This window comes from Equus przewalskii, chromosome 8, assembly GCF_037783145.1.
Source record: "Equus przewalskii isolate Varuska chromosome 8, EquPr2, whole genome shotgun sequence".
NCBI lineage: Eukaryota > Metazoa > Chordata > Mammalia > Perissodactyla > Equidae > Equus > Equus przewalskii.
In genome coordinates, this window is record NC_091838.1 from 35,454,943 (window position 1) to 35,481,050 (window position 26,108).

General features: G+C 37.6%; 1 protein-coding gene across 4 annotated transcripts in view; it reads left to right on the forward strand.

The window, feature by feature from the left end:
* The window catches only part of PRKDC (protein kinase, DNA-activated, catalytic subunit), a 202,059-nt gene that overhangs the window by 64,814 nt on the left and 111,137 nt on the right, over positions 1 to 26,108 (forward strand). For all 4 annotated transcript variants that reach the window (XR_011543431.1, XM_070631659.1, XM_070631657.1 and 1 more), the window contains 11 exons: positions 2,827 to 2,934; positions 5,618 to 5,844; positions 11,395 to 11,489; positions 13,236 to 13,335; positions 14,494 to 14,627; positions 17,947 to 18,201; positions 22,635 to 22,858; positions 23,577 to 23,785; positions 24,197 to 24,329; positions 24,781 to 24,939; positions 25,785 to 25,988. Coding sequence is in view for 3 of the 4 variants with exons in the window: in XM_070631659.1 (XP_070487760.1) it covers positions 2,827 to 2,934; positions 5,618 to 5,844; positions 11,395 to 11,489; positions 13,236 to 13,335; positions 14,494 to 14,627; positions 17,947 to 18,201; positions 22,635 to 22,858; positions 23,577 to 23,785; positions 24,197 to 24,329; positions 24,781 to 24,939; positions 25,785 to 25,988 (1,848 nt within the window). In the remaining variant the exon portion in view is untranslated. The remainder of the gene's footprint in view (positions 1 to 2,826; positions 2,935 to 5,617; positions 5,845 to 11,394; positions 11,490 to 13,235; positions 13,336 to 14,493; positions 14,628 to 17,946; positions 18,202 to 22,634; positions 22,859 to 23,576; positions 23,786 to 24,196; positions 24,330 to 24,780; positions 24,940 to 25,784; positions 25,989 to 26,108) is intronic.

Sequence of the window (26,108 nt, forward strand, 5' to 3'; positions counted from 1 at the left end):
GGGGTATTTTAAGTTAGTGGGAAATGGATCATTTAATAAATCCTGTTAGGCTAACTGAGTAACATGAAAAATTAATTTCAAATTAAAAAGATTTAGATGGAGAAACAGACTATATTACAGGAAAATGTAATGAATTATATAGCATGTTTATCTGTCTGGGTATATTTTTGGATTGGGAGTCTTTTTCATTGATAAAAACATTAGCTAATCTAGAAACCTGTGAAGCTAAGAGGAACCTTCACGTCCTCATCCCTTTCCTGTTCTCGTTCCCCAGGAAAAGCTGCTTTATCCTCTGCAGAAAGCTTGGTGAATAGATTCCCAGTTCTTTGTAAAAGCACGTTTTTACAAATGTGCATGTATATTTTATTTATTAAAGTAGGATTACAGCATTCAAAAACACTTTCTTTTATATACAAAATGTGATTTCTGCTACTTGGATGTATTTTGTGATTATTATATTATAGGCCTCCTCCCATGTCTTTCTATAATGTTTGCATAGAAAAGGAGATTTTTCCTCTAAGATATTGAGGGTAGGAAAACATGAATGTATTGATACTTATGACTTTATGAATATTTAAAACCACTGAATGGCACCAAACCCACAATTTTAACATATACAAACGTGGCAAAACATTTTTTGCAACTTTCTATTGAAGGTATAAGATCTAAAAATGTGCAAATGGATAAAGAACAAAAATAGGCAGTTTGTAAATGAAGAAATGTATACAGTCAATGAAATATATTTTTAAACAGTCAACCTTTTTAGAAAGCAAGGAAATTCAAATTAAAATGATATTGTTTGCAGCTATTGTCAAATATTTAAAAAATTGACAATGTTGGTATTGCCAAGCGTGTAGGGATAGCGCCCTGCGAGTCATGGCTGATGGGAGTATGGATTGACATAGGCTGTCTGCAGGCAGAGCAAAAGGCTTGGTGACCTGCAGCCCTTGTCCAGCAGTATCCTTAGTAGAGATGTTGCTCAGAGTAGTGTGTATAAGACTTTTCTTGTGATTTCTTTATATTAGTCATAAATTAGAAATACCTGCATTTCTCACAACAGGATTTAGGTAACTGGATCATGGTATATCCATACATGAGATAGCAGGTAGCTAATAAAAATAATGATATAACATATTTATATGGAAAATAATCAAAATTAACAGGAAAAGTCATTACACAAATGTGTATTTATTTTTACACATATGTATATATACATTTAAATGTGTATAAATAAAGTATTTGGAAAGTTAACTGATTTTGAATGTTAACAGTGGTTACCCTTGGGATGTAGGATTGTAGGTAGATGATTTTCTAGATTTCCTGCAATTTCTATAAGGGACGCGTGTATGTATACACACACATATATAACTTACATACTAAAAATAAAACAGTATAATTCTTTTTTTTTAAAAAAGTGACGCTTTAAGACTAGTTTAAACTTCCAAACTGAAAGGTAAGACCCTTTTATTTTGGTTAATCTTAAGAATTGCTTTGGGGCCGGCCCGGTGGCGCAGCGGTTAAGTTCGCACGTTCCGCTTCTCGGCGGCCCGGGGTTCGCTGGTTCAGATCCCGGGTGCGGACATGGCACTGCTTGGCAGCCATGCTGTGGTAGGCGTCCCACGTATAAACTAGAGGAAGATGGGCACGGATGTTAGCTCAGAGCCAGGCTTCCTCAGCAAAAAAAGAGGAGGACTGGCAGTAGTTAGCTGAGGGCTAATCTTCCTCCAAAAAAAAAAAAAAAAAAGAATTGCTTTAAGAGTTAGAACGATATTCTTTTGGAGAAAAATATCCAAATGTAAGAGGACTCTGTGTTGCTTGCTTTGAGATGTGAGACATTTGGTTTTTGAGGTGGTATACATAACAGAGTACTTTATTATTGAGCTCCGTATCAGTTGGGAAATAAAGCTACCCTGGATTTCTCAGTGCTCCTGTAGGAGCCCTACCTGTGAGACACAGAAATGTATAAGATATAAAGATAGGGAATGTTTACCTTCACTTTCACTACAAACATTTTACTCTTCATATATATTGCGGATTAGATCTGTAACCGTTTGTCTAGGTAATTGCTCTGATCCAAAAGGATAATAAAACTTATCTCCCCAAGATGATCATAAATCACACCAGACTAGGCCACAAGGTTAAGCTCCCAGGTTCCAGGACGATAAACACTGTCTCCTTGGGTATTTCCTTTCAGGAGGGAGGAGCCTAGGCCTGGGAGGGGGTTGTAATAGCCAGAGACCACAGGGCTGTCTGGCCCTTGAAGTTCTAGAAGGTTAGGGTGAGAACTCAGGATCCTTTCCATCCCATCTTCAAGGGGTCAAGATTTTTCTTCCTCCTTTTGGCAGCCACCTGTTTCTCTTGTATATCTTCTCCTATGATGCAGGCTTCGAAGTTTGCATGCGTAGGGCATTGATCTGGCTTTTGTTTTTTTACTGCAAGGGTGTGAATCAGGGTGTAAGGTACCACATGGTCATTATTTGCTTTTTAATTGAATAATGATAGTCTCTGATCCAGAATACATCATGTGCATGTTCAAGATCCAATTAATAACGATAAATATTAAAAAACCAATAGTATCTACCTGAAACTGTCATCCTAATTAGAGAAACTATGAGTTTTAGTATGCATATTTTTTATTTGCTGGACTTTGAGGAAGGAGAGGAGTAGTTAGAAAGAACATGTTCATCATTAAATTTAACTAGAAAAGAAAACTAATAAAACCATAGTAGTAGTATCACTTAATTCTGCCCCTGCCATTGGAACTCTTTCCAATATAAAATGACTTTAACATGAGAATAGTAAACTCTAATCATATTTTGTCATCAGGTGACAAGGCAACTGTATGAGCCACTAGTTATGCAACTGATTCACTGGTTCACTAACAACAAGAAATTTGAAAGTCAGGACACTGTCGCCTTACTAGAAACGATATTGGTGAGTAATGGTTGATTCTTTTCCTGCTGTTCCCATTGACTAGTTATAGTTGATCTATATTTAGAACTTTAAGAAAAGTTACCTATCGGGACCGGCCCGCTGGCGCAGCAGTTAAGTTCACATGTTCCCCTTCTCGGCGGCCCAGGGTTCACTGGTTCAGATCCCCGGTGCAGACATGGCACCACTTGGCAAAAGCCATGCTGTGGTGGGATTCCCATATATAAAGCAGAGGAAGATGGGCATGGATGTTAGCTCAGGGCCAGTCTTCCTCAGCAAAAAGAGGAGGATTGGCAGCAGATGTTAGCTCAGGGCTAATCTTCCTCAAAAAAAAAAAAAAAATTACCTATCAAGAATCAAAGTGTAGCATCTAGCTAGATCATACTGTCTTTTTCTTTTGTTTTAGAGAATTGGTGAAGTGGTATTTTATTGATCAGGTTGCCATATTTATTTACTTAAGTGATACTTTTAAACATCTGCAAGCAAATATTCACATTAAGGCTCTGCGTGTGTGTGTTGAGGGAGGAAGGAATGAATAAGAATCTCCTTGAACTTTTATCAGAGTTGCAGTATCCTCTTTTTTTTGTTTTTTTAATATCTAAAGTACGATAGTTGGGGCCGGCCCGGTGGCGCAGCGGTTAAGTTCGCACGTTCCGCTTCTCGGCGGCCCGGGGTTCGCTGGTTCGGATCCCGGGTGCGGACATGGCACTGCTTGGCAGCCATGCTGTGGTAGGCGTCCCACGTATAAACTAGAGGAAGATGGGCACGGATGTTAGCTCAGAGCCAGGCTTCCTCAGCAAAAAGAGGAGGACTGGCAGTAGTTAGCTGAGGGCTAATCTTCCTCCAAAAAAAAAAAAAACAAAAACAAACAAACAAAAAAATAAAGTATGATAGTTAACTTGAAAGTAAAAGGAATTTTTTGAGCTTATCCAGTTTTCTCCTGCATTCAGATTCAACAATGAAAGGACCCTAGAAACAGTAGCTCACCATTTTCATAGAACTATCCTGAGACTGTGGAGGTAGAATCGTTAGGATTTGGTCACTGGTTCACTGAGGGCAGAATAAATGAGGTTCGCTAAAGCCTTAGTGTCTTTTGACACTTTATTATAATTTTCTCAACTCCTGCAGATAACGTTACATTTGATCCCTTTAAATGTCATCTTATTTGATTTTACTTCCTATTTCAGGCTATAATTTCCTTTTGTCATATACTGACTTTGGAATCAGAGACCCCAGTTAAACACTTCGCAAATTTGTCCAAACAAATGTCCTTTAATTCCATGTGTTTTGCAAATATCTTTTCCAGGCAGAGGAAATAAAGGCATCAGGTGCTTGGTGTGTTTGTGAAGAATTTGGTCTGTTTGGAGTTTTGCTTGCATGGGAGTGTTGTGTGAGGCAGGGCTGAGAATGTGTGTTAGGGCAGGATAGCAGAACATGGCACGCAGAGTGGCTGTGTGTTCCGCTTTGCCAGGACTGTCCTGGTTGTGGCCTGTTGTGTATTAATTATGAAGAGCCCTCCATTCACTCTCAAGAGTTACCCTCAGTGGATGCCACATTGTGGGCAGTGGGAGTTACTGAACATTTTTAATTAAGATGGTGACACATCTGTGGTTTAATTCCCTGAAGTGTCTACCAGTGAATCCTGCCCATAGTAAATACATTTAATTAAATTTAATTTGTGGCTTATTTGCATTCAGATGGATTTATTCTCATGTTTCTGTTCTGAAGTTTCTATCTTAGCTGTTTCTTTTCTCCTTTTGATCCTTGAAGGTAGCGTAAGGAAGAGCTTTAGAAAGAAATTGAGTAAGATGATAACGTAAAATGAGAGAGTTAAGGAAAGAAAAGGGAGAGGAGGAAAGGTGAAGTTTGTAGAGCACTCAAGTGAGAGTGGCCATCAGTTTCCCAAAAAGAAGTGCTGATTCCCTAGTGTTAACACACACGTTATTTATCTCTGCTCTGAAAAGCAATGAGTACCACCTCTTTACATTTCCACGATTTATTACCTTCTTGAATTCTGATTACAACTGTAATCAAAGATTTTGCATGTAGCAAATAACTGCAAATGTTAGGCAGAAAGAACTCCCTTATTTCAGTGTTCAGTGTACCATTTCCAGTTAAACTTTTTTTATACAGATCTAAGAGGATGGAATAATGTCTAAAGGGAAACAAAAGCACTCAAATTCCCTTAGCTGTTTACTTCAGGTGCTTAGTGACTACCTTTATAGAGACTCCTCTTACAGAAAGGTGTATGTTCAGAACCACATCTACATATGATTTTTCTCTGTGTAGCAGTACAATTTCCTTGGAATTTGCAAGGGTCTTATTCTCATTAACCTCAATAAATAAAGCATTTCAGATACTGTTAGGAGGTGAAGTCAACAACAAAAATTCTTAGGATGTAGCCATTGTGTTTCTTCAGGGAAAGGAAAGACTACTTTGTTGTTAATTAAAATAGTCTCTCTTTTTTTTTATAGATTTTTTTTAGTTTTTTAATTTGTTGAAAAGAAAGTGCTTTCCTTATGTCAAAAGGAAATTGTTATTAGAGTCTAGGTTCTAGACAATCAGATTGGTTTTATTAGTGTTTATTTTTTCTTGAATAGTGCTCTAAATTAATTTTCATGGTGTACTCTGGTTATGCTCAGAAGCAGACCAGGGTATTCAGTTGTCATTTTATGCTTTGTTTCAGGATGGAATTGTGGACCCTGTTGACAGTACTTTGAGAGATTTTTGTGGTCAGTGTATTCAAGAATTCCTTAAATGGTCCATTAAGCAGACGACACCACAGCAGCAGGAAAAAAGTCCAGTAAATACCAAATCGCTTTTCAAGCGACTGTATAGCTTTGCACTTCATCCGAATGCCTTCAAGAGGCTGGGAGCATCACTTGCTTTTAATAATATCTACAGGGAATTCAGGTAAGTAAGCAACATGGTAGGGGCGAGGGTAAAAGAATTTCTTTAAGTTTTTAGTAGTCATTTTGAAAAGTGACTTGGTGTTTATGTATCCATGTATTCATAGATCAAGCATTGGTAATTATGTGCTGGATGTTGTACTATTTTCTGGGCATTAAAAAATGAATTAAAGTGTGCAGTTTTCAAGAAATGCAAGAAGCTCAGAAACTTCTGAGAAATACTTACAAACATAATACCACAGCAGTCTTGTAAATGCAACAAAAGACATAATACAGTGTCTTTTGGAGCACAGAAGAGTATCTAACCTAGTTTGAGTAGGGTAGGGAAGGCTTCCTATAACATGTATACTTGAGCTGAAACTAAAAGGACTAATGGAGATCAGCCAAAGCATTTCAGATCAAAGAGATAGGATAGAGATAAGAAATAGTATGGTATATAAGGAGATGAAGACATTTTATATTCCTTGACTGTGGAGTTTTAGGTTTGGAAGAGAGCATAGTGAGACTAGTCAGGAGCCTTTGTCTGTTGAGTTAGGAAATGTAGGTCACCTCTAGTGACAACGAGTCCCTGGAGTAGTGGGAGCAGGGAGCAGAATGGTTAGATTTCCCCCTAAAATTGACCTTCCAATAGCTATATGGAAAGTAGTTCTGAAGGGGTCAAGACTGAGGACCAGGACGCCAGCAAAGGGGCTGTTTCAAAAGTCCAAGAAAGAGATAATTCATCCCTGACCTAAGGATGTAGTGGTGTTTGTTCGTTTTTTTTTTTTTTATTAATTTAGCATTACTTATTAAGAATATTATATGCCAGGCACTGCCAAATGCCAGAAATAGAAAGATATAGCCCTTCATGTGGGTTGCATTTAAGAAAGAGAGATAAGCATTAATTAGTCATATAGATAAATATAAAATTTATAGCTGAAATTAGTGCTTTCAGTAGTGATACCTGCTTACTAAGGAATCTTATATTGAGGAACGTGACCTCGTTTGGTTAGAATAGTTTCTCAGGAAATGGCAGTTGGGATAGATATGAGGGGAGCAATTATAAAGATAAGATAGCTGATAGACAGATAGCTAGCTAGCTAGCTAGGTGATAGATAGATGGGTGATGGATGATGGATGGATAGATAGGAATCTGTGTGTACATTTGCATGTTCGTATGAAAATTGACTGCAGTTTGAAGCCACTACGGTATTTGTTTTTAGCTTTTTAAATTATGAAACCTATTTGTTTTTAAAACGACTGTTTTAAAAGAGAGAGTTTTAAAATGTGTAAAACTGTCACTATTTGTAGATGACATGATAGGGTTTTTTATATATATATAGGAAAACTATATGTAGAAAACCTTATAAATAGGGTTTCCTAGAAAACCCTAAAGACTCTACCTAAAAACTGTTAGAAGTAATCAGTGAATTCAATAAAGTTGCAAGATACAAAATCAATATACAAAAATCTGTTGTATTTCTATACGTTAATAACAAACTGTCTGAAAGAGAAGTTAAGAAAACAATCCCATTTACAATTGTATCATAAAGAAGAAAATATCTAGGAATAAATTTAACTAAGGAGGTGAAACACCTGTACCTGAAAACTATAAGACATTGTTGGAAGAAGATGCAAATAAATGGAAAGATATTCTGTGCTTTTGAATTGGAATAATTAACGTTGTTAAAATGTCCATGTTACCTGAAGCAATCTACAGATTCAATGCACTACCTATCAAAAGTCCAATAGCATGTTTCACGGAAATAGAACAAAGAATCTTAAAATTTGTATCGAACCATGGAAGACCCCAAATGGCCAAAACAATCTTGAGAAAGAAGAACAAAGCTGGAGGTATCATGCTTCCTGATTTCAAACTATATTACAAAGCTATAGTAATTAAAACGGTATGATATTGGCATAAAAACAGATGCATAGATTGGTGGAACAGAATAGAGAGCCCAGAAATAAAACCAGACATATATGGTCAATTAATTTATGACAAAGAAACCAAGAATATACAATGGGGAAAGGATAATATCTTCAATAAATGGTGTTGGGGAAACTGGACAGCCACATGCTAAAGAATGAAACTGGACTTCTCTCTTACACCATATACAAAACTTAACTCAAAATGGATTAAAGACTTGAGTGTAAGACCTGAAACTGTAAAACTACTAGAAGAAAACATAGATGGTAAGCTACTTGGCATCAGTCTTGGTGATTTTTTGGCACTAACTCCAAAAGCCAGGGAAACAGAAGCAAAAATGAACAAGTGGGACTACATCAAACTAAAAAAAGCTTCTGCACAGCAAAGGAAACCATCAGCAAAATGAAAAGGCAGCCTAAGGAATGGGAGGAAATATTTGCAAATTAGGTATCTGATAAAGGATTAATATCCAAAATACAAAAAGGACATACAACTCAGCGAAAAACAAAAAGTCTTCATTAAAAAATGAGCAGATGAACTGAATAGACATTTTTCCAAAGAAGACATACAAATGGACCACCAGGCACATGAAAAGATGCTCAACATCACTAATCATCAGGGAAATGCAAATCCAAACAACAGTGAGCTATAATCTCACACCTGTTAGAATGGCTGTTATAAAAAGGCAAAAGATAAGTGTTGTGAGGATGTGGAGAAAAGGAAACCCTTGTACTCCATTGGTGGGATGTAAATGGGTGCAGCCACCGTGGAAAACAGTATGGAGGTTCCTCAAAAGATTATAAATAAAGTATCATGATCCAGCAATTCTACTTCTGAGTATTTATCTGAAGGAAACAAAAACACTAGCTTGAAAAGACATCTGCACCCCCATGTTCATTGCAGCATTATTTACAATAGCCAAGACATGGAAACAACCTGAGTGTCCATCAATGGATGAATGGATAAAGAAGATGTGTTGTGTAAAAGTAAATATATAATGAAATATTATTCAGCCATAAAAAAGAATGAAATCTTACCATTTGCAACAACATGGATGGACCTTGAGGGCATTATACAAGACAATCAGACAGAGAAAGACAAATACCATATGATCTAATTTATATGTGGAATCTAAAAAAAACTTAAGCTCTTAGATCAGTGGTTGCCAGAGATGAGGGGCGGGAGGGTGGGTGAAGTGGGTGAAGGAAGTCAAAAGGTACAAACTTCCAGTTAGAAAATAAATAAGACATGGAGAAGTAAGGTACCGCATGGCAACTGCAGTCAATAATACTGTATTGCATTTTTGAAAGTTGCCAAGAGGATAGATATTAAAAGTTCTTATCACAAGAAAAAAAATGCGTAACTTTGTATGGTGATGAATATTAACTGGAGTTAATTGAGGTGCTCATTTCATGATATATACAAATATCAAATCGTTATGTTGCACACCGAAACTAATGTATGTTAAATGTCAATTATACTCAACTAAAAGAAAACACACAAAAAACGTGTAAAGTTTGTAGAATAATAATAAGACAAGTTGCTGCATACTTCCCACCTAGGTTATATTTTAGAACCTCCTTTGCCCTGTTAATCCTTCTCCTGACATTTATGTTACTTGTTCTTTTGCTCTTCTCTTTTGTTTCATTATCTATGTGTACACCCTAAACGGTGTACTCTTGCATTTTGGAAAGTGGATGGTAAGCGTAGACATGGCTCTGTGAGGATGGGTCAGTGTTTTCACTCTCAGGTGAAGGATCCTGGGAGAATCTGCTGAATGGAGACTGGCTTCACCTTCCCTGAGAGACTACAGGAGCCCAGTCCAAGGAATTGGATTGACAGGGTCCATCCTTAGTCCTGGGAAGCAGAGCTCTTCAGAAATCGTGTGAAGTAGACCAGCAGCTGACATCTGGGAGAAACGTTGTCAGAGGGTGTGGACTGCCGTTTAATTTTTCCTTGTGCTTCCCAGTGACGTACCTCCATCTAACAGGAGCAGGACAAACAAAATCTTCTTGTGGGATAAATGAACACTGTCAGGTGGTCCAGGCTGAACATGGACAGGAGAAGAACTTCAAGCACATGGTCATGGTAGGCCAGGTTAAGAGGAATTTGGACCCGGCTAACCTGGGTCTTCTGTGCAGTTTGGAAGCCCATACTGTTGCATTCTTGTGGAAACAGCTGTCCCTGCTTGTCTGCCGTTTCTGGGTCTCTTCGACACTCCTCTCAGACTTTCCTTTTACTTCTTTCCTGTGCTTGCTCTTCTATTTCCTTTTCCTCTCATCTTCCTTCTTGAATACTATCATTTGTTGGACCACATTCCAAGTGGCTTTTTGAGAAAAAGTGCATGGAAGATGAACTTCTTGAGATCCTGAGTGTTGGATAATATAAATCCAAGTTTTAATGTTTCCTTTCTGCATCCTAATGAACTGTTTTGCACACCTTTCTTTGGAGAGCACAGTTTTAGAGTATCATTTTGTCATGTCATTTCTCTACTTAGCTACTTTAATTGGTTTTGGCACCTAAGATGAAAACTGTTATACTTAGCCTGGCCTTCCAAGATCTCTACATTTAAAACTCCAACTTTTGCAGTCTTATCAGAAGTTACTCTTTCAAATGAACCTTTTCTTCTAGCTTTGCCAATTTTCTTGCTGACACTGTGTTTTTTGCCTTGCCTCCCTTACTGTTCACACCATACATTTATTGGTAATATCTTTTATTTTCAGTATGAGATCTGGGGGGTGCAGCACTGGGAGAGGTGTGGAGCTTGTGGAACCCTGAGAGGCCCTGTCCCTACTGGGATTCAAATTAAAAAAAAAAAAAATTAGGATAATATTCCTGCTAAGGCAAACACGAGTTTGCAGTTCTTGCTTGCAGTCCTCCCTATCCTCCAACACCTCACTCCAGTTCTGTTTGTTCTGGGAACGTGCTCCTTCCCAGGGGTTGGGCAGTGACCCAGCACTTCATCTCACAACTAGAAGCTCCAGCTCTTGGTTTTCTTTGAATTGCTATGAGGCTTGGTGCCTGTCGTTTTGTACTTAATCATTTACTGTCCTGTGTTATTAAGGAACAGATTTTTCCAGTGAGAGATCTGGCGTCTGCCCTTGGCCCACCCATGAGTTCACTCTATACTATCAATAGATGGTCCACAGACATTGTTGATTGAATTAATCATTCTCATGTACTGGATAGGCTTGTAAAAGTCATAGCATTTACTATTGGTGTTGACTTATTTTTGGATAGTTTGAGAACTTTTAAAATTCCTTTATTTTAAAAGAATGTGGATGTGGTATCAGCTCTTCTCTTCACCTATGTTTAATTTTAATAAGGTGTTTGGAAGTATGATCAGAACAGTGGTTCTGTGGTTCCATGTGCTATGAGCAATTCCACAGGTGGAAGAGGAAGACTACTTGTTGACAGAGAAAAAGCCCATGTTGCCTCTTCCAGGTTATGTAGTCTCTGCTCTGCTCTTGAGGAAATTTTCTTCTTTGAGAAGTATTTTAGATTGTTTTATGTTTTAAAGCATTTGAGCCATTTTTTAAAAAGCAAATTTAATTAATGTGTGTCTTCTTTAATAACATTACTTTTTTTCCTTGTTTCTGCTTCACTGTTTTCTTAGATGAGGCTCAATGTTGTTTTATTTTTCAGGGAAGAAGAGTCTCTGGTAGAACAGTTTGTGTTTGAAGCCTTGGTAACGTATATGGAAAGTCTGGCCTTAGCACATACAGATGAGAAATCCTTAGGTAGGTCTTATCCAAGCTCTCTGTTTGCATGACAGTTCTGTTTTCCTTACCAGTCTTTAAGAGCTTTTCCACTTGGGTTAAGCCTCAGATAATTCTCTCATAAGGTAGTGTTTTCTTTTCTCACATCTCCCATTTAGGGTGATAAATGTGAAGGGGAAATATCCCCTTCCAGTGTCACAAATTTAGTTTGTAAAAGAGTCTTCCATGTCCTCCTCCTCAAAGACTCACTGTGTTCCCTGGGCTCAGGTGGCCAGTGAACGTGACCGCTGGTCAGAGATCCTTCTCAGGGCAGGTGGGACAGTTTTATAGGGTAGCTCTAATGAAGCCAGCCAGTTACTATCGTGACAGAAAATATGAAAATGTACAGGGGCCGGCCCCGTGGCCAAGTGGTTAAGTTCACGTGCTCCGCTGTAGCGGCCCAGCGTTTTGCCGGTTCGGATCCTGGGCAGGGACATGGCACTGCTCGTTAGGCAATGCTGAGGTGGCATCCCACATGCCACAACTAGAAGGACCTGCAACTAAGATATATAGCTATGTACTGGGGGGGATTTGGGGAAATAAAGCAGAAAAAAAAAAATGTGCAGATTGCACAAAGAAAGCTGGACGTAATAACCAGTGAGATGTGATCAGTGTCTCTGAACTCACTAATGACAATTTAGAAAGTAGGAAATAGGTCTCATTACAAGATTGTGATAAAGCTATTTTGACCATAATTAAAGAAATAATAAAAAGATATTAAGTTAGAAATGGGCTAAAGTAGCTAAGAGAGTGATAAATAATAGTCTTTAAAATTAAATTCTTTCCAGAAGCTATTGGGAACATGATAGAGTTTTTGAACTAGAAGACTTCTTAGCAATCTCGTTGTTCAGTCTCCATACTAGTCAGGGCACGGGGGCCAGAGAATGTAGGTGACTGATCTAGGTCACGGAGCTGTGTGGTGGCAGAACATCTCTTTCACTTATCCAGATTTTGTTTCTGTTTCTTTTTTTTAAAAGACAAGTTGAGCTCTATTCTTCTTTGTGTAGATAGCCTGCTATGGGCAGAAACGCTTAAAATTTAGTCCTTGCCATCAGATAGCTTAGGATTGCTTTATTTATCTCAATGAGTGAAACTTTACTCTTTTAAAAATCACCACCATATTTAAAAATCATAGAAAGAACACTTTTTCTTGGTAACAGAGGTCAAAATAAGTGGTGTAAGGCTCCGTTCTTTAATTATCCTAGACATCTGTGGCTGGTTTTACTATTTTATTTCTGTTCTCCCTCTACAGTGGCTGTATTTTTAACCTATAGTATAGTTTAACCTGCATAAGAAGAAGAGGAGGTCAAGGAACTTACACTCCCTAAATAAAGGCCTTAAATTGAGATTCACAGGCTCTGACCTGGTGTGTGGGTTTCATGATACCTTCAGAGTCTCTTCCAGCTCAAATCCATTATGTGAGGCTGTTCTTTGGCTGGTTGATGGGCTGGTGGATCAGTTTCTCATTAGGTGTGGTATTGCTGTGTGTGTGACTGTGCACACATATGTACACCATGCTATCTTGCAGTCTTAAATATGGATTTTGTTTTGGTTTTGGACATGCAATGTAAGTCATTTATTTAAATTTTCTGAGAGGTGAAAAGATATTAACTCTACTATAAAATTGCCTTTTTAATTAAAAAACTAGGCCAATAAACCTATAATACTAATTTATTAATAATCAACTATATATCTTCTTTGGAAATATATTTTTGTACTTGAGAACAGGTACAATTCAACAATGTTGTGATGCCATTGATCATCTCAGTCTTATCATTGAGAAGAAGCACGTTTCTTTAAACAAAGCAAAAAAACGACGTTTGCCACGGTGGGTGGTATTGCTTCATTTTCCCTGTTTTTATCCTAACGTAAAACTAATAGTTAATAAAGGAGAATCTGGGAGGAATGTGTGGAAGTATAAAGAATTAATTTTCTAAACAAGGAATGTGTGGAAGTGTGAAGAGTCAATTTTCCAAAGATGTTAAAAAGCTTTATGTCTGAAAGGTATAAGTTTAATTTTGATTGGGATAGTGGATAAAATTTGAAAATTAGTTTTGTAACTGAGACATTTGTTTTACCTGCACTAATTTTGGATACAAATTTAATGTAGAATTATTTGACTATAATATATACAAACTATTTTGGAGTGAATTTGCAGCATAAGAACTGAAATATTGAGATAGTAGGATTTTGACAGATACAGAATTATAGAATTATGGAATGATGATGCTTAAAACCAGGGCTGGTTTACTGACCAGTGGTTTCCAGTCTTTGCTCTCATCCCCATTCCAGCAAGGTCTTGTTCTCAGACAGGATAGGGTGTGCCATGCATCAACCCTTCCAGATCTGTGCAGAGTGTCTAAGGGACTCTGATGTCTGCTGGTGGCCACCACTGTGCAGAAGCATTGGCCCATGTACTAGATATTAATATTTTCTCTGTTTTAAAATTGAGTCTTTCAAATTCTACCATTAACTTATGCTTTCTATCCCTGATTCTCAAACTTGAGCATGCATTAGAATTACCTGGAGGTCTAGTTAAAACACAGATTGCTGGGCCCTGTCCTCAGAATCTGTTTTAGTAGGTCTGGGGTGGGGCTGAGAATTTGCATTTCTGCCAAATTTACAGATAATACTAATGCAGCTGGTCCGTGGACCACAATTTGAGAAACACTGCTTTAGATCTTAAACCCCCTTTTGTTTTAAGGTACATTGAAAAGGGAACATGAAAATACTTGATGCTATTCTTTTAAGAAATACCTTTTAATCTTCCCTTTAAAAAAAAATGAAGGTAAGCAGAACCCATTTAACCTGTGACATTTTGATTGTATTCTAATGATAATATATTAAAAATAAATTGAATGTCTTTTAGTAAGATCTCTACATGTATCAGTGTGGCAAAATCGAGTTTACGATTTCTAGATTCTTGGGTCAGCTAAATGCTAAACACTGGGGTGTATATTAAATATACTTTATTCTCTCCATATAGAGGCTTTCCACCTGCGACATCACTGTGTTTATTGGATGTGGTCCAGTGGCTTTTAGCCAATTGTGGGAGACCCCAGACAGAATGTCGACACAAATCCATAGAACTCTTTTATAAATTTGTTACTTTATTGCCAGGTATGTTCTGTAAATGGTGGGTTTTGCTTTTACCAGTAGTTTAGAGATGTGCACTTATTGAAAACATGATCCTTCCATTATTTAGATGGAAGTAACAAATAATATGTGTCTAATAAGTACAAAAAATAAGTATGTTCAGGGGCTGGCCTGGTGGTACAGCAGTTAAGTGCACATGTTCTGCTTTGGTGGCCTGGGGGCCCGCTGGTCAGATCCCAGGCACCACTCATCAAGCCATGCTGTGGCAGGCATCCACCATATAAAGTAGAGGAAAGTGGGCATGGATGTTAGCTCAGGGCCAGTCTTCCTTGGCAAAAAGAGGAGGATTGGCAGATGTTAGCTCAGGCTGATCTTTCTCAAAAAAAAAAAAAAAAAGTATGTTCAGTAATCATTACAGATCATTTGTATGACAAGCGATAAATTATGGCTGTACATTTCTTAAAGATTAATAAATAAGGAAAGAAAAAAATGCTATTTTGATGTTAGTCAAATGATACAGAGGAAGTAAATTTAGTACTTATAGACTTGATTCTCAGACATAAATGTATTGTTCTACTTTCTGCAGTAAGTCTAACCTAGCTTTGGTAGCTTAGGCATGGGGAGGCTGTGCCTCAGGACAGACTCAGGCCCAGGCCTCCCACTGTCAAGTGCACTGTGCACTGGTCCAGAACCAAGACATGCTGTGGCATGTGCATCTGGGTGAGGAAGGTGACATTGTACTACAAATCATGAGAGAGAGAGAGAGAGAGAGCCAGTTCTCTTTAGAAAAGAGGATGGAGTGCTACTTTGGGGTTTTTTCTTCATGGAACGAGAAGTGAAAATTTCTCCATGTAATGCTAAAACTTAGAAGGATTCTATATTTTGTCATACTATGGAATATATTATAATGTTATATAGTACATATCATAATTGTATTCATACTATATATTATATGTACTATATAAATTTATATTTCTATAGTATATAATTATCTAATATACTATAATTTTATGTATATAGTAGAAATTTATATTTGTATTTTTAATTTAAAGAATTGTTTGAAAAACCTTCTTAGTATTTTATATTGTTTACTGTTTTTAGTTAACAAAGTTTGTTTATATGTTAAGTCATTCTTACCACAGTCTGATAAAGTCAGTGAAGAGTGGATGGGGTAGAAGGGTGAAGTATGTTTTCCTTATTTTTAAAAGAAGCTGAGGCCCAGTCATTACATAGGTAGAACTACTTATTAGCATACTGTACCTCACATTTGGGTCTCTGGCTCTCCTATTTTGTTGTTAGTGCCTTGAAGTCAGTTCTGACTCCTGGCAACCCTGTGTACAGCAGAACGGAACCCTGCCCTCTCTTTTTTGCACCATCCTCTCCCCTTCCAGTGCTGTATCAGGCAATGCCCACTGCTGTTCCCGACCACTTTTTTTGGAAGTGGGTGGCCAGGTCCTTCTTCCTAGTCCGTTTTAGTCTGAAGCTCCACTGAAACCTGCCCACCATGGGTGACCCTTGAAATGCTGGTGGTATAGCTTTCAGCATCACAGCAACACTGAGCTGTCACAGTATGACACCCAACAGATGGGTGGTGTGGTTCCCTGACTGGGAAACGAACCCAGGCTGCTGTGGTAAGAGTGCTGAAGCTTAACCACTAGACTACCAGGGCTGGCTGGGCTCTCCTGTAGCCCACACAAAGATTTCCAATAATGTCAACTTGACTGATCCCAGACATTTCTATTGCTCTTCTTCTCAATTGCCTATAATAAGGACCTCATATATTTTCAATGAAATAAATAGAGCTCTACCTTAGAGCTCTACCTGCTACCAACATATAATTTGTGTAAAATTAATGAGCATTCCTTGACTTAGCTCTTCTGCATCCTCCAACAGTACATCTGCTTCTCTCTTTCTTCTTTATCATTACCCTCACTGGCTTTAAAGGGACAGTGTTAGACATATCTTTACTATGCAGTGGGTGTGCCGAGCACATCAACATCCAGATCGTTGGGACATAACAACAGGTGCAGGAATGTCCGTATGACATGTCAGGGGCTTCTGAGTACTGAGACTCAGTGAATGGGAACATATTGGACAGAAAGCCAGAGTGACAGAACACCACAGTCATGAGGAGGAGAGCAAGAGAGAAATAATGTGATTTTCTACCATCTCAGCCCTGTCTCTCTTCTTACTCATCTTCCCTTGTTTTGTTCTTCCTCTAGATCTGGCTTCTGTACTTTCTTTCAATACTTACACTTCTTTCTTTCAATACTTACACTTCTATCACTCTTAGCTGACATCTGTCTGATGCAGAATTTAAATATCTTATTATTTTTCACTCATTATTATAGTTTTCTTTGTCCATTCTTAGTGAAAATTGTAGCATGTTTAATATTTCTTTATAAAACAAACTCTGAAAACATACTACTCTTTTACTTATATAGCTTGTGATAGGTATTTTTTGACACAATAGAAAAACGATTTCTTCTTCTTAATATATCACAAATTTACTGTTTTAGATCCTTCACTAACTTTGTTAGAGTCAGAATGACTTGACCTTTTCAGAGCCACTGATTTTAGAGCATACAAAATACAATTTAATGTTTTTTCTTTAATATAGAAAATGATTAATATCCAGAAGGAAAATATCTTTTAAAAAGGTCATTTGACTCTTATTTAATAAACACTGCACTTGTGCGGTAGATTCTATTTTAAGTACTTTTTCAAATATTAACTTTAATTCATTTAATCTTTGTAACAACCTCAGAGGTAGACACTGTTATGATTCTCATTTACAGTTGAAGACACTGAGACACAAGGCCAGATCCCTGCAGTGAGGAGGTTGCACAGCCAGGACAGAAGCTTAAGAGTCACAGTGCTCTTTTTGTGTTTATTGCTTTAAAAAAGGAATAATAATTTTCAAGACAAAAAGCAAGGGAAAGAGTATGAAATTTATAGTTATTCAAATGATGTCCAACTATTTTTATAATGTTTAAAGAAACTGAAGAGAATGGCTTTTGGTGGAAATACCTCCTTGGCAGTAATTTGTAGTGAAACAAATTGCGAGTGCTAAAGTTAAAAAAAAGATTATCCTGTACCATTTTGAAATTTTACTGCTCTGGTAGGTGGTTTATGTGGGACTTTTATGGAAAACTATATTTGAAATATTGTGATAGTGCCAGTCTTGTTCTGGTCTTACATGTTTTTAACAGATCAGACTTTTGGTTTTTTTTGTTTATTATTGGACGATGCTATTTTTAATCAGTCACAGTGATTAGGTTAAATAACTTTAATTATATGAAAGTTATTTATATGTGTGTTTTAATCTTTTTTCTTTTTTAAGGCAACAAATCCCCTTTTTTATGGCTGAAAGATATTATCAAGAAAGAAGATATTTCCTTTCTCATAAACACATTTGAGGGCGGGGGAAGAGGTTGTGATCGGCCGTCAGGCATCCTTGCTCAGCCAACCCTCTTCCATTTGCAAGGGCCGTTCAGTCTCAGAGCTGCCCTGCAGTGGATGGACATGCTTCTGGCAGCACTGGAGTGCTACAACACATTCATTGAAGAGAAAACCCTGGAAGCACCCAAGGTCCTAGGTAGGTAAAACTTATTCCCCAAGTTAGTATTGTCCCGATCTGCCTGGAGTCCTTCTGGGGAAAAGATCAGTGAAGTTTTTGATTACACAGTTCACTGCTGTCTCAAAATAACCATAGCAATGGTGATAACAGAGCATGTTCATTTAGTACTGTGTGAAGTACTTTTATTCAGTCTCACAGTGAGGGTGGGAGAAGGACTTGATGATGCAACCAAGGTTACAAAAACCTGTCCAAATTTCCATATTTCTTTTCTGCCCTGTTCACAGGTTCTTGATGACCTTTTTATAAAATAACCTTTTGAGATTTTTGTTTGCATGAAGTATATTAAAAGAGTTCTTCCTGATATAAGGCTCTGTAATCTTATTCCCTGTTTCTCTGTAGCATTTCTTTTTTTTCTTACACTTTCCTATTCCCTAAGAGTTTTTATGTATGGTAATAACAGTGTTTGCAGAGGACAGAATGTTCTGTCTGCAAAAGGTGGAATGTTTTGTGTTGTCCTCAGCCCATGCTGGGAAGAAGGCAGACTCTGTCCTTCTAGTGACCTGAATGGGACCTGTAAAGGCAGGGCATGGCTCTTGAGAGGTGTCTCTCTCTAAGGATAGAGCGTCTGGAGCTATCAGCTGACTGATACGCTCTCTCCTTCAAGGTTGTCTGAACAGGCATATTTTTAGTCTTCTGGGGTTTCACCTAAATCCTCTCTCATGGGCTGAGCTGTGCAGACTTGCTACTCAGAACATGTTCTATTATTTAAATGATTTTTTCCTTTTTTTGCAGAAGATTAGTCCTGAGATAACATCTGCTGCTGATCCTCCTCTTTTTACTGAGGAAGACTGGCCCTGGGCTAACATCCATGCCCATCTTCCTCTACTTTATATGTGGGACTCCTGCCCACATGCTTTATATGTGGGAAGCCTGCCCAAGCATGTCAGCAGGGTTTGACAAGTGGTGCATAGGTCCATACCCAGGATCCAAACCGGCGAACCCTGGCCTGCAGAAGCAGAACATGTGAACTTAACCCCTGTGCCACTGGGCTGGCCCTAAATGATTTTTAATATAAACGCTGCATCCTCTTTAGTGGAGGTGGTTGCTGACTGAAGGAACTACCGTTCTCTCTCTCTTATTCTGTCAGAGATGAAGTCTGTATTATGGGAATTGGGGAGAAAAGAACCTTCCTCCCTAGAAGCTATCTTCCTTCTAGTTTGAGGATGGTAGAGTCAGGCATAGTGGGGAGAAGGTAATGTGTGTGTGCACATGCTAGGGTTCAGAAAAACAAGAGTTTATACTGTTCTGAGAAAATCTGACTCTCGAGCATGGGATTCTGCAGGATTCTAGCATGAGATTCTCAGAAGGATAGGTCAAAAAACTTGTGAAACTTTAGAAACAGAAGTAATAGCCACTCAATTACAAATAGTACCTTAAATTTATTGTTTTAAAAGATCTCATATGTCCTCATTTTGAAAATTTAAACAAGGAAAAAAGCATAGGAAATATGCAAAACCTTCTCCCCTAATCACATTCCCTAATGGTAAACATTATAACAGTTTAGTATTTACCTTGCTAAACTTTTTCTATACATATAATATATATTTATTTTTTAAATTTTAATTTTTTAGTTAATGAGATTGTTATTCATGCTTTACTGTAATTTGTTTTTTAAAAAGAAACTTAACATATTAGACATCTTTTTATATTAGTATATTTATCTTGATCTGATCTAAATGACCACATATTGCCAAACTATGTAAATGTATTGCAATTAAATAGTCTTCAAACTATTTTATTCATTTACCCTCTAAGGGGAGGAAGACATTAAAAACAAGGTACCTTCTTTCAAACTTTAAAGTTGACCGAATAAATTTTCCTATTTATAGCTTCAAATAATTGAAAAAGTTATAATTTCTGTTGTGTTGTAAATGTTGACACTTTAATATAAAGCTGTTGACATTATTTGAAGAAAATGTATTCATTGGAACCTAAATACTATAGTAGTTTCATTTTCAACATCATCAGCTTTAAAATACAGTTTCTTTACTGGAAATTTTGCAAGTCTCTGAATCATTGCTACCATTCCATAAGCCCCACATTTTTTTCTCCTTTTTTGCTTATGTCTTTACTTATAAACATCTTTGGAAAAATAGGGTCTATGTGTTTAAAGTTTCTTCTTTGCTGTCAATATATGTGTTATTAGTGTCCATTACATTTATTACCACCACCACAACATAAATATAATAAAATTTTTGATAAATAATTATTATATATAAAAAGTAAAATTATGTGATTAGAATTCTATTGTTTCATATGGATTTTAGTACTAAAAAAACTGGTTCACATAAAAAAGTGCTATATTTGAATAATTCTAAAATGCACATTGTTTCCACATTTCAAAGTATCTGTGATCAGAATTGTCATACAGCCCATGGTCGTTGGAGTCAAGGATATTTGGTGTTTGAGAATGTAATTCTTAATCTATTTTGTCTCCCTTCTTTGAATACATAGTGACCTGTCATCAAAATTATTTTTAATCATCTGTCAGTTGGTAGTTTGATTAACTTCCCTTAAATTTTATAAAAACAAATAATTGGAAACCATCAGACTTACAAAGAGTTTCTTAGTCATTACCTTTACTCACTCTTTCAACATGTGCACCACTATTTTAAATTGTCCCTTTGTTTGGGGTTCTGAAGATCTTTATACCCTGGCATAGTAAACTACAGTGAGACTGAGGTAAGGAGAAAGGTGTAGCTGTCTTCTTTTGTTAAGCAGGAGAAGGGTAATCATGAAAGGAGTAGAAATGGGACAGGAGAACTAGCACAGGCATGTTTTCAGACAGATGAGTTTTATGAAAAAGTCATTGGGGAGTTGATCTGAAATTGATTCCATAAAATGACCAGTACCCATACACACCTGTTTGAAAACAACTGCCATAATTTGTCTCTCCCTTGCTCCTTTGAAGGACATTTAGGTTGTTTCTATTCTTTGATTATTAAAAACAGTGCTAAAATAAACATTCTTACAAACGCATCTGTAATGGAAAACCTCAGTTCACTCTACCTCCTCTGTGGGAAAACCCAGTTCTTTCCTATTTTGTTTTTCTCCTGTGTGTTTCCTTTACTTTTTACACAGAACGCTTCACTTCTGACACTTCTGGTCACCAAATGTGTGGAGGTTTTTCCCCCACCAGGCAATTCTCTGACACCAGCTGGGTGTGCTACAATTTAACTCAGTTCTGACACTGTCTATCAGGAGATAACCTCAAGTCCTACAGGTTAAGGGCTCAGTCCCATGAGATTGCCTCCCCCAACTTTATATTCCAGTCACAAGTAGTAGGTCCCTCAGTTACCCACAACTTCTGTCAGACTTAGGTACAAATTGGAAGTTCCCATGACCTCCTCTACCTTTGGATTCGATTAATTTGCTACAGCGACTCAAAGAACTCAGGGAAACATTTACTGTTGTTTACAAGTTTGTTACAAAAGGATATGATAAAGGATATAAGAATAACATCCAAATGGAAGAGATGCATGGGGTGAGGTCTATGGGGAGGGGCATGAAGCTTCCATGCCCTCTCCGGGTGCTCCACTCTCCCAGCATCTCCATGTGTTCACCAGCCTGGAAGCTCTCCAGACCCCTTACTTTTGGAAGATTCATCACATAGGCATGATTGATCATTAACTTCGTTTTCGGCCGTTTTCCCTTCTCAAGAGAATGGGGGGTGAGTCTGAAAATTCCAAGCTGCTAATCACAGGTTGGTCTTTCTAGTAACCAGCGTCATTCAGGAGCCATCCAAGAGCCCACCCAGAGTTACCTCATTAGAACAAAAGACACTCTTATCCCCCAGGAAATTAAAGGGTTTCAAGGGCTCTGTGTTAGGACCAGGGTCAAAGTCCCAATATTAGAATAAAAGATGCTCCTAGTGTTCTTATCACTTAGGAATTTACAAGGGTTTTAGGAGTTCTGGGTCAGAAACTGGGGATAGACACCCGTATATATTTCTTACTATAAATCACAGTCACAACATCTTTCCATTTCTGCTGTTATTTCATTAGGATAAAATTTCAATGCTGGTTCAACACTGAGGTTTTTGACATTTGATAGCATGCACAATTTTTAAAGCTTTTGGTATGGTTTTCCAAATTGCCCTTCAAAAAGATCATAATAATTTATATTCTCACAGGTAGTGTTTGAGAATCAAGACCTAACCTCTCATAAATGTGTTCTTATTGTATGACTCTAAAGTTGAATTCTGTCTGAGTCATATTAATTTTGAAATTTTGAAAGGAGAAGAAATAGCTACCATTTTATTCAGCTTTAACTTTTTTTAATTTTTAATTTTGATTAAAAGTATATCATGCCTATACTTAAGGAATTTCACATTAATCTTAGTGGGGTTAGAAGGATGCATATGGTAATATTTTAATGTAATTTTTTTCTAGGTACTGAAACACAGTCTTCACTTTGGAAAGCGGTGGCTTTCTTTTTAGAAAGCATTGCTATGCATGATATTATGGCAGCAGAAAAGTACTTTGGCACTGGGGCAACAGGTAACAGACCCAGCCCACAAGAAGGAGAAAGATATAATTATAGCAAATGTACAATTGTGGTCCGCATTATGGAATTTACCACAACGCTCCTCAGCACCTCCCCAGAAGGCTGGAAGGTGGGGTCACTCCTGCTGCTCTGTTTATTTGAAGTCAGTACTTGGCATTTGGAAATACTTATTAAGTACCTGTGAGAAATGGTTTTGACTTTCCTAGAACTTTCCATTACTGTAGGAGTTATCTGTTCCTGAAAATAATAAAACTTTGCATGTACTTCAGATTTTCATTGTGTGAATAAAGTACAAAATAGTTTTTCTAAAAGTTTTATTAGATATTGCATTTTATATGATAAGCAAACATCTGCCTTAATGTGTGTTTATACATTAGCACATATTTGTAAATGTATCTCTGAGGCTTATTATATAAACGAACTCCAAAGAATTCATCCAGTTAATATATACTAAGCACCTACTGTACACCAGGCCCTGTCCTGGGGGTACAGCATTGACCTAAGCCAGAGGCTGGAGAACTGTGGTCCACAGGCCAGATCCCGCCTGCCGCCTGCTTCTGTAAAGAAGGTTTTACTGGAACACATCCAGGCCCATTTTTTCACACATTATCCATGGCTGCTTTCACAGTATAATGGCAGTTAATTAAGTAGTTGTAGCAGGGACATATGGCCCACAAAGCCTAAAATATTTGTCTGACTCTTTATGGAGAAAGTTTGCCAACGCCTGCCCTAGCCAGGCAGAAATTCCCAACCTCGTGGACCTAACACTCTAGAGAAAATTTAAGTGCTGGCTAATAAATGTGTTTTTTTCAAATCATCTTTTACAGCTGCTTGAGAAGGATGTGTGTAACACAAACCTTATGAAACTCTTAGTGAAAACCCTGTGTGAGCCCTCAAGCATAGGTTTCAACATCGGTGATGTCGCAGTTATGAACTATCTTCCCAGTGTTTGTACCAACCTGATGAAAGCACTGAAGAAGTCCCCATACAAAGACATCCTGGAGATGCACCTCAAGGAAAAGATAACAGCACAGAGGTGGGCATTTAGATTGTGCCCAGGGCAGCATTATGGAATTTAAGGTCGTAGTGTGTCCTGTGCTCTGGCAGCTGCTTGCATGGCTGCTGTAGCCATTTCTTCAATAAAGGATCTAATTAGTGGGGTGTTTGGTGCAGAGATTCTCATCAACTGTTTGAAAATTTTCTGGTTAGCATATGGCTCCCCTAGGCCTTTGGGTGAGCAGCCCTCGTTTCCACGGCCGCATAAGGGCGTGGGACCATTGTTTGGTGTTAGCCTGTGTTTGCTTTCTAAGGCTATGTAATGAAATTGAGTGCCAGGTAGTTAGTAAATACATTTATAACAGAACACACACATGTTTTCAGTGTGTCCTGATAATTTAACAAGATCAGTTCTCATCTGGTTTTCTTTTTGTTTTTCTCGCATGGCCAGCATTGAAGAGCTCTGTGCAGTTGACTTGTATTGCCCTGATGCTTGCGTGGACAGGGCCAGGCTGGCTTCTGTCGTGTCAGCTTGTAAACAACTTCATAGAGCGGGGTTTTTGTGTGTTATAATACCATCTCAGGTAACCATAGCCAATTTATTTTTATGTTTCTCTTAGCTTTATTATGCCAGTCTATTTTATTTATATTCTTTGTTAGACATCCTTTATGTACAGACCAGGCTTGAAACGGGAATTATAGAAATACTTTCTCCAGACATGTAGAATATAAATATGAAAGTAAATATAAAAATTTATAAATATTTTTATAAATATAAAATGAAAATAAAAGGCATTTGAATATTTCCAGCAGTCTTCTGAAGAACTTTAAGGGCTAACTGCTGCTGTGCCTTTGTAGCTAGGCAACATAAATGAAAAATATAGCATAGAAAGCAAAGTGGAATGAAAATTTTCCTGTCAATTGGAAGGCAGTTGTGTTAGCTAACCTGGATGTTTTAATTAATGAAAGGTGTCAAATTGTATTTTCCTATAAAATATGTTATTGCTGGATAATTCAGTGTTGACTTTATTTTAGTCTGCAGATCAGCATCATTCTATTGGCACAAAACTTCTTTCCTTGGTTTATAAAAGCATTGCACCTGGAGATGAACAACAGTGCCTTCCTTCACTAGATCCCAATTGTAAGCGATTGGCCAGTGGACTTCTGGAGTTGGCCTTTGCTTTTGGAGGACTGGTAGGAAAAACAGTTATATTTTATGCTGTCTTAATGATGTAAATATATAACTCATTTGCAGTGTGTCTCTAAAAACAGGAATTTAGTGGGGTAAGTTCTTCGCTGCACAAGTACTATAATTGATTGATATGAGCTGACTTTTTCTCTAAAAGTTTTTTTTTTTAATAAAATAAATAGAACAGCAGTCTTCTTAAATTGAGATTTTTGTCTATCCCACTTTGTTTCCAAAAGGACTTTAGGCAGAGAACATTTTGTGAATAAAAAGCTGGACTGTGTTGACACAGTGGTATCTTCTCCCTCTGTCTTTCCTGATTCTTCCAGTGGCTGATCTGTGGAGGAGAAATCCAGAGGCACCACGAAACAGTATCTTCATGGCTTTTTGAACTGTGTAGTGCTGGCCTCAAGCAGTCTCTGCTAGCTGAGAGCGGCCAGCCGGTCCTGTGTGTTCAGTCCGTTTCACCCACCTTCTCTTCTCGTGTAGCAGAAAGTTCTTCTTTACCTGTTTGTCCACTTAATGAAAGAAGATTACATATTTAAATTGTCTAAAAATACTCACCCTTATTAGACTCCCCTCTCAAAGCAACAAGAGGATGATTTTCTGGAAATTTGGGAGAAACGTGAGTTAGGGAAGATTTCTTTCCCAAAATGAAACCTAGAAAATGGAGGCTAATTGAAATGTTTACAATTTAAACTGGGACCCAGGCTTGAACCAGGCTTTCAGATATCAGGCACCTTTAGACCTTACTCTGTGATTGTCCACTTTCCAGGTTCACAGCTATCCCAGGAGTCTTTCTGTAACACATAAGACTTCTACTCCTGTCATCACACTTCTTTCTTCTTCACAGTGTGAGCACCTTGTGAGTCTTCTCCTGGACACGACAGTGTTGTCTATGCCATCCAGAGGAGGGTCCCAGAAAAACATCGTCAGCTTCTCTCATGGAGAGTATTTTTATAGCTTGTTCTCAGAAACGATCAACACTGAATTGTTGAAAAATCTAGATCTTGCTGTATTGGAGCTCATGAAATCATCTGTGGATAATCCCAAAATGGTATTGAAATTTTCCTTTCAGTAAATATTTTCTTATATAGTGCTCATTAAAGGATTGCTATATTCCTGAAATAGATCATTAAAACAAAAAAGATCTCTTCCTGGAATATTTAAAGCTCTT